The following is a 14,837-nucleotide window of genomic DNA, read 5'->3' as shown; positions in this document are numbered from 1 at the left end:
GAGGAAGAAATAATAAAATATATGGAAACAATGAGAAATGCCTTTTTTGTGAATGACAGCAGAGTGAGAGGAAGGAGTGGATCAAAGGAAGAGGGCTGCAGCAAGAAAAAAAAAGGAAAAAGCGAGGAGGGCGGAAGTGTTGTAAATTATAGTGGGAGAGGAGGAGGAGGAAGAGAGGAGGGAGGAAAACTCCAAGGCTGACTCGGAGGGATCCCTCTTCTCTTCTCATCTCATCTCCTCCCTCCCTCTCAGGCTTCAGGGGACCTACATGACATTCTTCTTCTTTCATTCTCGCTTGTTTTTTTATTCCATTTCTCTTTCTTTCTCTTCTTCTGTATCAGCCCTCAGGTGGAGACAAAAATAGAACAGGCTACCTAACAGTTACCCTCTGTCTTTTCTTACACTACACAAAAACCCAGCTCACAAATGGAAACAAACTATATCAAAAACAAAGGGTGAATTATCAGTTAGCTGTATGCATGTTCACATACGAGAAAATCTACATCATAGCAGTGACGGGAACTGATGTGACAAAATTATATCCAGATGATATTACCTGGTAAACTGATCAGCATGGAGCAAAAACAATAATGGAGTCTTCCATCAGAGTATGCCAGTGATTGATTAGCTTTAGACCAACCATTGATTGCCTGTTGATTGTTAAATAGATCAGTGATTGATTGTTTGTTGTGGAGTCATTAATCACACACCTGATCGTTTGATTGACCAGTCATGGCGTCACATAAGTGATGGTGTTTATCCCATGATAAATGAACATGCTGTAATGAGCTGACCAGTGCCCACGCTCCAGCCTCGGCTACATATTATTACATGACAAAAAATGCCTGTTGCTGTCTGATATTGCATGTGGCAGCATGGGGGACTTAAAGTGGTGAGTGGTCATGGGGTTGAACAGAATGACATTAATAACAAGGACAATCTCAGATTCAATTCTTGTTTGATTGTTTTTTTTCTTTCAGGGAGATTGTGCATGCAGTTGACAAGAGAGAGCTCAACAAGAAGAGGTCAAGACACAAGGCTTTCAAAATTTGTTAAAAGCTACTCTACTTGACAATACTGGGTAAGGACATGACCTTTCCACGCACATTTTTATATCCATGACTTCAAAGTAGGTTGTCACTGTGCAGGATAGAAAATGCCTGTTGCTACCAACCATCTGGAGCCACTCAGTCAGTTCAGCCCTGTCCCTCGCCGTGCCCAACTCAAACAGTGTGCGTCTCTTTGTACATAACAGAGTGATTGTAAATCTAAAGCACATCAGCGTTTCTGTTGAATATGTAACTGCGTCAGTCAATGGCTCCTGTTTATGCAGCAGTTTTCCTGTTCATGTTTATTCATATACTGATTAACTCTGCAACTGCTGTGTTTCTAATTAGCATTTTGTGTGAGGCTCAGTAAATCACATGTAGGTTAGGCAAGCATGGGTTTTAATTTCAGTGAGAGGCTAAGTGTGGGACGATCCTGTGAGCACCGTATGGCCATATTTGGAAAAAACAAACAAACAGAGAGGATGAGAGTGGAATAGGAGGACAGGTGGTGTGTTCAGCAGGGAGCAAGTAGGTGTGTGGGCGGGACTTTGCACCCCGCTGCTACTCTGATTGGACAGCTAGAAGGTTAGCTGTGACATCAACGTCCTTGCCTTAGGCTTGTGGCCCTGTCCAGTATCAATAACACACACTCTCACACACACATGCGCACACACATCTTGGAACAATATGAATGGCCAACGAGTGAAATCTGTTAATAAACTAGCCTCAGGTCCATACTGTGATACCATTAATTTCTCCTGGGAACATGGGCCACACACTATAAACCTCTCATCCCCAACGCACTTTTTCCTCAAATGCCCCCATGCACACTACACTATGCTATTATACATCTTCGTGGTCTCTCAGGCTTTCCTCTTAGGGTTTGGCAAGATAAATGAGAACACAGGTTCAACAGAGAGTATTTTGTTTGAAAAGTTCTGTTTAAGTATCATACATTTTTATTCTCCTCTCTTTTGGTTCCACTTTTCACATCTAGGGTTCATATCTAAGAAGAGCAAAGCATTTGGGGTTGTAGCTACCAGGTAGGAAGCAGTGTTAAGGTGAGGGTTTTTTGTGAAATAGCTCACAAATCTAAGAGTGTGTGTATAAAGGGTTCTATCATCATTTTAGCCTTAAAAGACAGTATTTTTAGGAACTCAGCGCTCACGGTTTTAACCTAGGAAAAGAAAGGGATATACAATTGAACAGTACATGTTGCTGCAATTGCAAAACCTTGCTAATCAAAAAAAATCTTTAGTTAATCTTTTACTTCATAACAGAAAACATGAAACTGAAAAATAAATCATCTGATAGAATACTGTCCTTACATAAGGATGTGACCATTGTCAAAATCATACCTACATACTATTCCTTTGCATGATATACCTACATTTTAGTTATATGGACTCTGTTACTCAAGCCAAGTTTAATATCCGTCTCTACTATATTTGTGGCCTAATAATACCATTATTGAAATTATGTTTAAATGGCCACATCAGCCACAATCTGCCAAGGGAAAATCTGGTTTACACATATAAAAAAGCTGTTACACTGTACAAAATTAATTTAAATGCATTAAATACACTGATATAGGCTCGGAGGTTGTATAATTGATAAAATAGGCCTCACACTGTGTTAATAAGGTGCTAGTAAATGAGTGGATGACATACAGACACAATTGCAGAACATTAACTGCAAAATTAATTATCAAAAATCACCAAACCTGCACAAGCCCAGCGCACATCTGCTTCTACTGCTAAAAATAAATGTATATTGTGTATGTGCACATATGTGTGCATACGTTTATAAGGGATAGGAAGAAAAAAAGAGAGAGACAGACAGAGAGAATGAGGGCAGGGTAAGACGGAGAGAGCGAGACATTTCTTCCATATGTGCCTCGGATATTAGGACAGCTGGTTGCTGAATACTAGAAGGATGCTGTTTATCTAACTTGTGGGAGGCAATTACTTACACTGTGCTGCACAAAGACAAACACACACAAAGCCAAGCACACAGGCAGACATATACTTACACATTTGTACACGTGCACGCACCCAACACACACACTTCATGAAGCATGAAGAGCAATGGAGAGATGCTCATACTTGCACATAAACAGAAATACCCACACATACATGCACAGACTGTCCACTTCATGCAACTGCCAGACAGCAAAAGTCTAATTAATTCAACCTAAGCTCACTGTGGGAAGCCAACAATGATATTTATTCCAAAGTCAACAGTGAGCAAACAGGCTCTCATCCAACCTGATTTGCAAGTAGCAGATAGAAAAAAAAAGAAAAGGAAGGAAGGAAGAGTATTCCTAAAAGGAAATATACTCAAAGGAAAAGTATGCAGGTAAAATAATATTGTTTCTCAGGATCAAACAGATTTTTTGAAACTCACTAAAGGCATAATTTTTTATCATTTTTATTTCTGTCCTTAAATGGCATATCAGAGCTGTAATGCACTAAGCACCTGTTGCTTGGTAACGGGCAGATGCATATGCATTTTAGTCTTAACAACAGCAAGCTGTGTGGTCTAAAACATAATGCATTGTGCAGAGCTTCATTCCTATAAACTACTGGCTCTTGGCCTTGTTCAAAACACACATGCACATCAGTGCTCATATACGTGTAGCTATTGTTGGAGATGATTAAGTACATGAGAAGAGAAGCATATGTTCAGACAATGGGTTCAACAGAAAATTTTGCAGTTCTAGGACAGCTGATCTGTGCCTGCATCAGTAAATGGCTGAGGTAGTGTGTGTGTGTGTTCCCAGAGATCCTAACAGCAAGTAGTAACTGCTTTCTGTACCTGTGTGAAGCTAGACCACAAATTATCCATTAAAACCCAGTACGTGTGTGTGTGTTTGTGTCAGTATTACTGGTTCAGGTATCCTCCACTGCCCATAGCAGTGTTAATATTCTGCACACACTGGGTGCGGCCAAACCCCATTAATCATGTTTGTGAATGTCTAATCTCAACGTTACTTGCGCTGGTTTCATTTTCATGGCTGTCTGCAAGATTTATAATGGCGTTTGGAGAAGGTGTATGTGGTGTGTGTGTGTGTGTGTGTGTGTGTTCGTGTGTGTGTGTGTGAGAGAGATGTAATACATTGTTACGGAAGCATGCTCTTAAATGTGTCACCTTGTTGAGGAGACGAATGTCCTGAATGTGCAGTTCATGCTCCCGGATAGGGGGCGGCAGTGTTGATACACACAACTGCTCCTTTGAATGTGTTTTTGTGATCCTGTGTGTTACCTTTGCACCTGAGTTTGAGCAAGTGTGTACATGTGAGTGACTGTGTTTGTATGTGCGAGTGTGGGTGTGTATGGGCGCACAAGTGTGCAAAAAGCTTGACCAGGTTACGGTGGCATGTGTCCCTGTCCGTTACCATGGTGATAGTAAGTGGCCTTTCAAGAGATGTCCATCCGGATGATGAGATCAGATTACATCAATGAAGGGGAAGAGCAGAAACAAATACAGGGGGTGAGCAGGGGAATGAGTATAGAGAGGGGAGGTGAGAGGTTGGGGGGATGGGCCCAGGCAACCTGTTAATGGAGTGTAGCAAAGATATCGTCAAAAACACACATATACACACACACACACACAAACAAATGGCTGTGAGCATGACCAGATACACACGTGTACACAAATACAGAGACCACAGATCTGATGATCTTGGAAGCATCCATTTCTTTAAACTTCATTTACTGACATCATCGCACACACACACACACACACACCCTCAAACACCCCACGATACCAATGCATGGTAGTTTTGTGGTCCAGTGGCAGTCCAGTGAGTGAGGAAGGACAAACAGATCTCATTACCTGAGACTAACAGTCTGCTTGGAGAGCTAGATGTGGATGACCCTGCTAAATGGCGGACAGCAGGGCTGTTTGTCTAGACGAAGGCTGTCTAGAGACATTGATCTCAGACAGCAGACCAATGGACTGACAACCACTGACTGAAGGCTGGGAGTTTTTCCAAGCAATTCTTCAAAATGGAGGAAGAACTGGTTACATGGCTCATGGGGACAGTCATTGGAACTAAGCACGCATTTAAGGCTCATCTACTAATGTTCAAGGGGTGCATGTGCAACTATGGGTGCTAGTCTACATGAAAATGAAGGATGAAAACGTGGGATCACCGTGCCACTTTTAAGAACAAAATTGTGAACTTGAAAATAAGCCTGAAGATTCATTGAGGTAGATGTAACACAAGCCTTTAACATTCACATTATTTATTTGTGGTAGCAGAATGTTAAATAGTTGACTCTCCTTAATGATTTTTAGTTTCAACCACTTTGTCATCCTTCTTTCAAAATTAAAAAAGAAAAATATTCATTTTACCTATGTGTTCATCGTCATCGTCATTAATGCCAATGGAATCTTCATCGTCCTCATTGAACGGGATGTCAGCTATAAGGCATTACGTGAATAATTACATAACTGAAAAAAATGTAGTGTTGGTCATCATTATGGTGTATATACTTTATTATATATTATTATACTATATTTTGAACAAAATAATAATATAAAAACTAAAATGCTCAAACATAAACATATGTATGTGGATGTCTACAGTTAAGATTCTGGCACTATCCTACCACAACATACACTACTGTATGAAAGTACATTTTGAACAGACACATAAAACAAACCCAAGCACTACTCAGTCAGCAAGTCAACCTCTGAGGCATTGTTTCGAATGAGCAGAATTAGATTTTTGAACAAAGGAGGGCTGAATCATGAACATAACAGGTTATTAGAGCATTCAGGAGTAATTGCGTGAGTGCATTTTTAGCAGAGATAGTGATTCTCAGGCTCGCTATAATCAAAGCTGCTCACGCTCTCTCTGGCAGTCTGAATCTTCTGGGCACAAACCTGAACTGAGAGCAGAGCATCACCTGCTCAATTTGACCAGGGATAGAAGGGTCATCCTGTAAGACCCTTCTTTTTATTTTCAAAATAAAAGTTTAACCAATCAGCACCACTGATTGTCGTATTATCTTAAAAATCAAAGATGTGTTAGAGATTGATCTAGAATTTAAAGCTATTATGGCAAGTCATTTTAAAGGTTCAGTGTGTAGGATTTAATGGCAACCAATTGAGCACCATGCGCCTAACCCTTACTTACGATGGGTCTAAAAAAAGCTAAAAAAAAATTACAAAAGACCCTTTTTAGAGACAGTATATGGTTTTTCTATTTTGGGCTACTGTAGAAACATTGTGGAGCAACATAAAGGACACCGTGGAAGAGGACCTGTTCCCTCTGTCGATAGTTTCAGGTGCTTATACACTAATAAACATATTATTATTAATAATACGTTCCATTTCTACCAATAGAGAGCCACAGTGTTTTCCAAGTGGTATTATTGCTTGTGCAGCTGTTGCAAAGTCATGAAAGCAGAAAGAAATGGTGCAGGCTGTCTTCCTGACTGGATCGCCAATCAACTTTGATTTTCCTGGTAGATTTTGTGCCCCGTGGCAGACAAATGGGCATATTGAAAGCGAGATTTATAGGGAACCAATCTAAGGTCCGATGGCGTCATTATTCTATAGCCATTACATTGTTACTTCATAATGATACGATAAAACAACAAACTGTTCTATTGCCAGTTTAATTAACAAAATTAATTTAAAAGAAGTTATATAGCTATATAGTAGCCATGTTAGCTTCTATTTCTAGTGTGATATTCTAAACCAGGTGTAGGGTTTTCATATAGTCGTTTTCTGATTTTATGAATAATTTTAACAGAGAAAAATCATTAGAACCATTACAAGAAAAACATATATAAATGAGGCTTGTTGTCACTTCTGAGCAGAATGCTGCCCTCAAAAAATGGGTTTGGTGGACTTTTGTCATCAAAATACTTCCATTAAATTATTACAGGAAATAACAGTTCTCATTTTTAGTCGGTTATTATACACTGCCATCATTGTCATGATGTGTGAAACAGTAATAAATAACTGAGGAAGACCCTGCAGTTGACCTAAAATGGGGTTTAGAATTTGAAAGCACTCATCAGCTGCAAAATTAAGCTGTTTGCTCTCATTAAATTTTAAAACTTTTTTTTCACTCAAATTTGTGATGAATATCTTGCAGTGTACAAACACCAACTAATAATCACAGCATCAAGCCTTCCATGTGTAGACAACCTAGTTGTCCTAGTCAAGTGACATGATAGTCTACAACCAGTAATTTCAGCTGTGGGTTTTACATCAAACACAAGACTATGGGACGTTTTTCTATACTGCTCTACTGTATTTACCATCTGAATCCAGATCATCATCCTTCACTAAAAAAAAAAATAGAGAAGAAATCATCATATTGTGCAAATATTAAACGTTCAAAAATCACATATTACAAATGGGTAACTAACATACAGGGAATGTGCTACAGTCTACTGCTGAGAACAGTGCAGTACGTCTTTCATTAGGACAAAATCAATGGTCTCCATTAAACTATACAGTGAGACACATATTTACCTGTATGGCATACAATATTCCTTGCCTCAACAGGCCACCAATCTGTCCTACTAAAAGATGAGCTAATAGACAGTTATGTGATGCTTAAATGTAAGCATGAATGCTAACACATACACACACGCACACACAAACAGACAAATTATTTAGTGAGATTTACCCAGTCTGATCTCATCGTAAAGATGCTCCTCTGGTATGGAGAGTGATTAACAAGGGTGTGAGGACATGAACAGGAAGACAGAGATGAGTGTATGAGTGACTGTGTGTATGAGTGTATGTGTGTTTGGGGGGTTGGTAGGTTGGGGTGAAGAGGCTAGTTATCTAACCATAGCTGAATCATCAACAAGTTGATGTATGAAACATTATCAGAGTTAGCTTCCAGGTACAAACAATGCTGTGGATATGTACATCACATATGTGCACATTTACACACATGTATACTGGTCTTTCCTTGGGCCTAATCAATAACCCTGAAGGTGTAGATGCTTTTTGATTTGTTCCTCATCTTAATCAGGAAGATGAGTCAGGAGAAAGACAGAGAAATAAATCCTCCTATCGTTTCCCCTCTCTTTCACCTGCCTTACCTCCTCCTGCCCTCCATTGCAAATGAGCCCTATCACTATTAGCAACTCATCCATTTATGAATGCAGATCAGATGAAATGCATTATGTATCAAACCAAGGGTCATCCATCCCTAAAAGAAGTGGCTTCTCAGGCCTAGCTTATCTGTGCACCAGGAGGGCTGGTCATTCCCTGCTACATGACTACATGATAGGACTACTGCACTAAACAACAAAAACGAACCTTTAACATAGAACCTGAACTGCCTGGGCTCTAAGCTGTACAACAACCAGTTGACATCAGTGATATATTTCTCAGTTTACATCTCTGGTCTACAGAAGCATAGTGAATTCAACACAGTAATGGTTATGATGGTCAGTGTTGCATAACAGAGCCAGATGGTTTACTTGGCTGGGCCATAGTGCTGGCAGCCATGCGACTGTAAGCTTGTTTCCTGCATGGCCAACATGAAAGAACGGCAAAACACTGTGTGTTCACATTAGTGGCAGGGTTATGGATTCAGCTGCACCGACAAAAAAACAGTGACAGCATATCCATTCAGTAGATGGAGGCAAACTGGCTGCTGTTGAGTCATCACATTCCCGATAACATTTGTGTCAACATCAGTATGCATCAGTTTCAGACAATGGCGTATCATTCGGTTTTGTTCTGCAAAAACACAAGTCTGAATTGTTCAATCTGAATTGTTTATCATCAGCTTTAATAATTCCTGTGTAAATGACAGCAGAGTTTCCATGAAAAAGACACAATACTACAAAGAAGAAGCATCAAAACATACAAGGGGAGGTCTGTTGGTAAAAGCTTTTAAGGTCGGAGAAGCTGGAAGACAGAAAACATCTAGGCAAGAATGGAGAAGGGGTTTTTGTCGGTATAGATAGGTGTTTGTGTGTTGTTTGCTAGCCAATGTTTCTGAGAAAGAGGAAGAGATATGTTTTTGTGTGTGTGTGTGTGTGTGTGTGTGTGTGTGTGTGTGTGTGTGTGTGTGTGTGTGCGTGTGTGTGTGTGTGTGTTGTTTGTCTGTGTGTGTGTTGTGGTCTTTTGCACAAAATCCAAATTGAAAATCCAAATTGACCCTTAATCTGTACTTCCTGTGCCTCTGTAGATCTGAGAGGAACATGAGAGGTCTGCATGACCTGCATGAGTGCAGCCGCTCTCTCTCCAGCCTTTCTGAGGACATGAGGGAACTGGTTCCATTAAGCTAATGTGGGTTTGATCCATGGTGATGTATGTGAAGTGGCAGGATGTAGGGTGTGGGGTCAATGTGGAGCTGGGTGTCTGTGGACAGGTGATAAGAGGAGGGAGAAAAGCAGTTGTACGTTCAGGGGGAAGCACTGTCAGAGAGAAGGAACAACACAGTTTGTGTATGCATACCAACAACCAAAAGGCACACAGGACCTGTTTGAATTTGCATGCCCTCTCCTTGAAGTACTGAGATTATACACATATCTCAAGTGGATTCAAACAGGACCAGGAACTAATTGCTACACTGTAGGTGAAAGGTTGACACACTGAAGTGTATAGGGAGAGATACAGGGTGAGAAGAATATTATGGAGTTTACCTTCTACGTCATTACAGTCATAGTCTTGAGTGAAGCATGGATGGAGACAAAAGCACACACACAAACACATAAAAGCGAAGCCACGGCACCTCTGTGTAGAGCAGAAAACAGCACATTTACAGAGTGAATGAAATGATAATTCACAATGTCAAGCTCAAACGACACTGAAATGACTTCCAGGTTGAGAGATTACATAACTGCTTTGCAGTCAAAAACGTAGTGAAGTAACGGTGTGCTTTGTTGTCTGAAAAGTATGAGAGCATATGAATGTCTGCTTTTTTATTCTGCAACAAACCCAGCTCCGACAGTCATGAAAGCCACATGTAGCCATGAACTTTACAGGAGATCCTAAACATCAATAGTGGGGATAGAGCGCTGCTGACATGCTATGAAAAACAGAATATTAACCGCTGTAGGGTCAAGAAGAAGTAGTCACAGTAGTTGGTTAAGTGAGGATATAAAATCTGTAGTGACACAAATAATAGCAGACAACCTACCTTTGACTCTTTCTCCACGGTTGAGTTGGATCTCTCCCTCCCCCTGTGGAGTGTAGGGCTTGACCACAATGAAGGTACGTCCTGGGACAGCACTGTAGAGTTTACGCTTGGGCCCGCGGGGGCCCGTCAGCGCTGGAGGGGTGTGATGAGGGGGGCTTGGGTCTCGCTGCACTGAGCCGGGGCTGTAAACAAACACATATGTTACTGTGGTGATTCCAGGTAGCTGGTAACTGAAGCCCGTGGTCACCGACATGGTCGTCAGTGGGACAGCAACCTGGTGACACCCCCTGGTTGTAACGGTGGCCAGGGAGGGATTCATAAACACGTCCCAGTGCCTGCCGCTCAACAGTCAGTGTTCCATGGGAGAGTCATGAGAGGAGAGTACACTCCTCCCAACCACTCTCTCCTCCTCCTCCTCTTCTTATTCCCTCTCTTCCTTCCTTAATAGCAGAGAAAATATCCTTCTTGCTCCCTTTCACCCTCCTTCTATCTCTTCCCTCTACCCCGCATCCTAACCGATGTAGAAGCCGAAATGTTTAACGGTAAGCGGGACTGCACTGACTCCTCCTCTGTGTGGGTCTGTCAGATCTGTCTGGAAGCCCCCCTTAGTCAAACACATCTTGAGTTAGGGCTCCAGCAGAAGCCCTTCTCCAGAGAGGGGATCTCTGTCCCCTCCTGTGTGTCCCCAGTATTAGCTGCTCCAGGCTGGGCTACAGATCCTGCCTCGTCCTTGGGTCCTTGATCTCCAGCTGTGGAGGAGAGAGGCTGGGTCTGCTCCCCGACTCCCGCTTCTTCTCCCGGGAGTCCTGCCGTGTCTGCCTCTCCTCTCCCCTCCACCCCTCACACACACACGCTCGCTCACACACACACTCACACACACTCTGGCAATGCTGCTGCTGCTGCTACTGCTACTGCTGCTGCTGCTGCTGCTGCTGCGCTCCGTGGCTCCCCTCCCCTTTGACGGCTCGCTCACACTCACACACCACAAGCCCTCTGTGTGCATTCTAGCTGTGCGCACAGGCACATACACAGACAGCCCCCTCCACTCCCGCTAACATTGCACCTCCGCAAGCATGGCATACGCCACCACCAGCATGTCGCTAACACATCGCTGACACTCACATACACACACTAGTCCCAGAGCACGATTGATCTCCTTCTGCCTGTCTGCCTGCGAGCGTGCATGCGCCATGGCTCCCTGAGGCAGGCTGCTAGAGTATGTGCATGTGCGTGTGTGTGTATGTGTGTGTGAGTGAGTGTGTGTGCTTGTGTGCAGTGGGGCGGGGGGCAAAAAGCTCCAGCCCATTTGGTTTAATTGTCGCTCCTCCCTCTTTCCCCTCGCCTTGAATCTCCTCCTTCTCTCTCTCATTCTCTTGCTTCCATTTCACCCTCCTATCGCTCTCCTTCTCAACATTTCTTCGCATTGCATCTTCACTCTCTCTCTTTTCTTCTCTCTCTCTCTCTGGCGGTGAATTCTAATACAGCAGCGGCAGAGCTCCGCCTATAGTCTTCATTCATCACTACTTTGCCACCGCTGTGTAAGTTGCATTGAGCATCATTCTGTTGCTTGTGCCGTCAAAGAGTTCTCGCAAGCATTTTTGGACACACATCAAAACAAATGAAATACATATTATTAACGACATACGTATTTTATAAAAATAGAAGCTCTGCTCTGTATGTATTACAAACTGTTTATTCCCTGCAACAAGTGACTTGATTATGCTCCTGGACTGGGACTCTTGATGCTAATCTCTGCCACTTTCCTTAAAAGACTAGAAATCTCTAAACACCTTCATCCCTGTCTATACACCTTTCGACCTCTTTCAGTCTCTTGCCATTCCTCCCCTGGCACGTTGTATCAGTTACTTCATAGCCTTCATTCTTACATACACCTGATTCCAGCCTCCTGTGCCCTTTCCCCTTCCCTTCTCCATCCTTCTGTCTATGCCTTTCCTCATTTCAGTCCTTGTTTGTCTCTTTCTCTCGCCTGCTCCCTGTTGCTTTTCTTGCTCTCCCCATCTCACACAGCCTCTCTTTCTGTGTCCCCTTCTCCATCGAGACAACGGCTTGCTGACGGCTTTCCAATTACCGCAGGGACTGAGGGGCCTGGATGGCTGCCGCATGTTAATGTCTGAGCCCTAGTGCTGAACATCAGCAGCACACACAGCTGAGGGGGGGAAGCAGGGATATGAGGCTATGTCAAAGTGACAAAGACAGCCAAAATGAGATCCCGTAAAGGACACCTATTTCAATGACTCAAATCCGCTTCCTCCACTCACACTCCTCTCCAACACCATACACATGCTGTGAGGTTATGTGCACAGCTTGACCCAAGATGCTCCCTGTAGTTGAGCTGATGATGCTCAGGGTGACATATGTTCTCGATGTGTTAGACAGAAGGTAGGGGGTGGAGCTGGTTTCTGTTCACTTCTTGTCTTTTGTAGTTTGTGTTTGATGAGCCAAGGCACATTTTCTCCACATTTAAGGTAAAAATACTGGACAACACTTCAATGACCGCGGATCAGATATCAGAAATTTTAAATCATCCATAACTAAAATTTGACAAGCCTACTTTCTTTTTAATTTCTGCTCTCTTTACATTTACAATGTTAAGATTTTACAATTTCTCATGCGAAAGCACTTTCTGTTAGGAGTTAACTCAATATAGTTACCATTGAAAGCAATAGTATCATGGTCCATCCATGAGTTGAATTTGGTAACACCCAACATTATTCTACATTATTTCATATCTTCTCTGGCTGTAATACAGTTTAATAGCCTTAGAGTCGACCAGAAAGCTATGTACAATCACTTTGAAATTAGACCAAATGAGAGCAAAGAGGAGACTTTTCTTTGTTAAATTGACCAGGAAGCTTTAAAAAGCAGTTCAATGATTTCTAATTAATTTCTTATCTGCACTCAAGAGGGACGTGACAACGACTTAGCGTTCTTGCCTATCCATGTTGCATTTGTTGATATTTTTGAAAAGGATTCATGCCTATTCCAAAACCAACATCCCACAACACACCAATGCTTGCATCCCTTCATCAGCTACATACATGGGTTAGATCAGCTGAGTCTGTACAGTAAATGGTTGCAAGTAGCTTTAAAAAAACGACTTCTCTTCTCTTTAATGGGCCTGTAATTTATTTTTCTGTATTTAGTGATGTATGTACAATATGTTGTTCATTTTTCTGTATCTGTATCCTGTACAGCACTGTGTAACTTTTTGTTTACTGCTGGGTACTGAATAGTATTCTACCTGTCATTTGTTTCATTTGAGCATGTTGTTCCTTTTTTACCAGAAGCAACAAATATTTTACACATCTAATGCTTGGTGTTTCGATTTTAAGCATGAATTTTGCATGATGACATGAGTCACCATTTTCATATGCAAACTTGTGCAGCATTTGGCATAACAGCTTTTGTTTTCTTGCTTATTATGTTTTTTTTATTGCATCTTCTTCTCTTTCACTGTGCCTCATTACAGGTGGCTTTTACAAGATACAGATGCAGGATCCATTACATGTACACACACAAGTACACACATATACACAAACTTCTAATGCAGTGTATTACAAAAGCTCTATCGTCTCCGACATCAGCCCTGCTTCTGTAACGATGGCAACTGTCAATAAAAGGAAAGAAAATATAGCCAACAAACGCACTGATAAGTCCATTACTGTATATGAACTTGGATCTCTATAACAATCCATTTGTCATAGATCGTTTGTCGTAAAATCAAGTGCTATTGTCCCCCACTGACCATTTCCTCTCTATATTATCATCTCACGGATTCAAAACAGTGCACTGAAGCTATTGAATGAGGCAGAAGTAATTGAGCTTGCATGGATTACAGTGACCCTGACTCCTAATATGGTTTTATCCCTCATGTAAGCAAAGGTAAAATATTATTAAAATGTAATTTTATCCTAAATAGTTTATAGGATATGATGCTTTCAACCTTTGTGAAAAAGGAGTATACTTGCTGTTAACTCTGTCATTGAAACATAAAGTGTATATTTCATATATTGTGGGCTGCACAAAGAAACCAAGAACAAAGAATGGATGAGGTTTTGAAGTACAATTTGCGCTAAATCAAGGGCAAACACTTGTGTCTTATCAAATGCTTGATTAGGATCAATGAGCCCACTAAAGACAGGTTAACATTTGAACAGCTCAATAATGAGTCTAACTGACTCAGTTTTTTGTCAAAATCTATGAACTGCATATATAACTCAGAAGATGCAACTGGAAATGTCATTAAATGCCATTTACACAGATGCTATCAAACTAAGCAGCTTCAGTGTAGCTTTTTCTCACATGACTGCCTCGCCTTCTCAGGTAAATGGCTTTTTCCTCAAATAGACCAGCTCTCTAAGGTGAGATGAGCACATTATAAACACAGTCATAATCAGCATCACACTTTGCATCCTAATGATCATCGGTCTGTCCTTGCTTTGCTGCACTTGAATGGATATGTGCTCTCTCATTCTTTCTTGCCCAATGTGGGAGTGTTTATGGATATCAAGGTGGAAGCAGAATGTGGACTCTGCTCATTGGGCAGAACATATTAAGTTTGTGAACAACAACTCTTTTTTGTGCACGGACAGCTTATGCTTTACAGAGACTTTATCGTTTAGAGAAATTAGAAG

General features: G+C 41.6%; 1 protein-coding gene across 1 annotated transcript in view; it reads right to left on the bottom strand.

Annotated features, from left to right (window-relative positions):
• Positions 1 to 14,837, bottom strand: part of shank3a (SH3 and multiple ankyrin repeat domains 3a) — a 195,123-nt gene that overhangs the window by 50,788 nt on the left and 129,498 nt on the right. Inside the window, exon 14 of the mRNA XM_073471272.1 lies at positions 10,183 to 10,364. Coding sequence (XP_073327373.1) covers positions 10,183 to 10,364 — 182 coding nt within the window. The remainder of the gene's footprint in view (positions 1 to 10,182; positions 10,365 to 14,837) is intronic.

The sequence above is a fragment of the Pagrus major genome, chromosome 8 (genome assembly GCF_040436345.1).
Source record: "Pagrus major chromosome 8, Pma_NU_1.0".
Lineage (NCBI taxonomy): Eukaryota > Metazoa > Chordata > Actinopteri > Spariformes > Sparidae > Pagrus > Pagrus major.
Note: the sequence above shows the minus strand (reverse complement) of the source record. Positions and strands in the feature narration are given on the sequence as shown.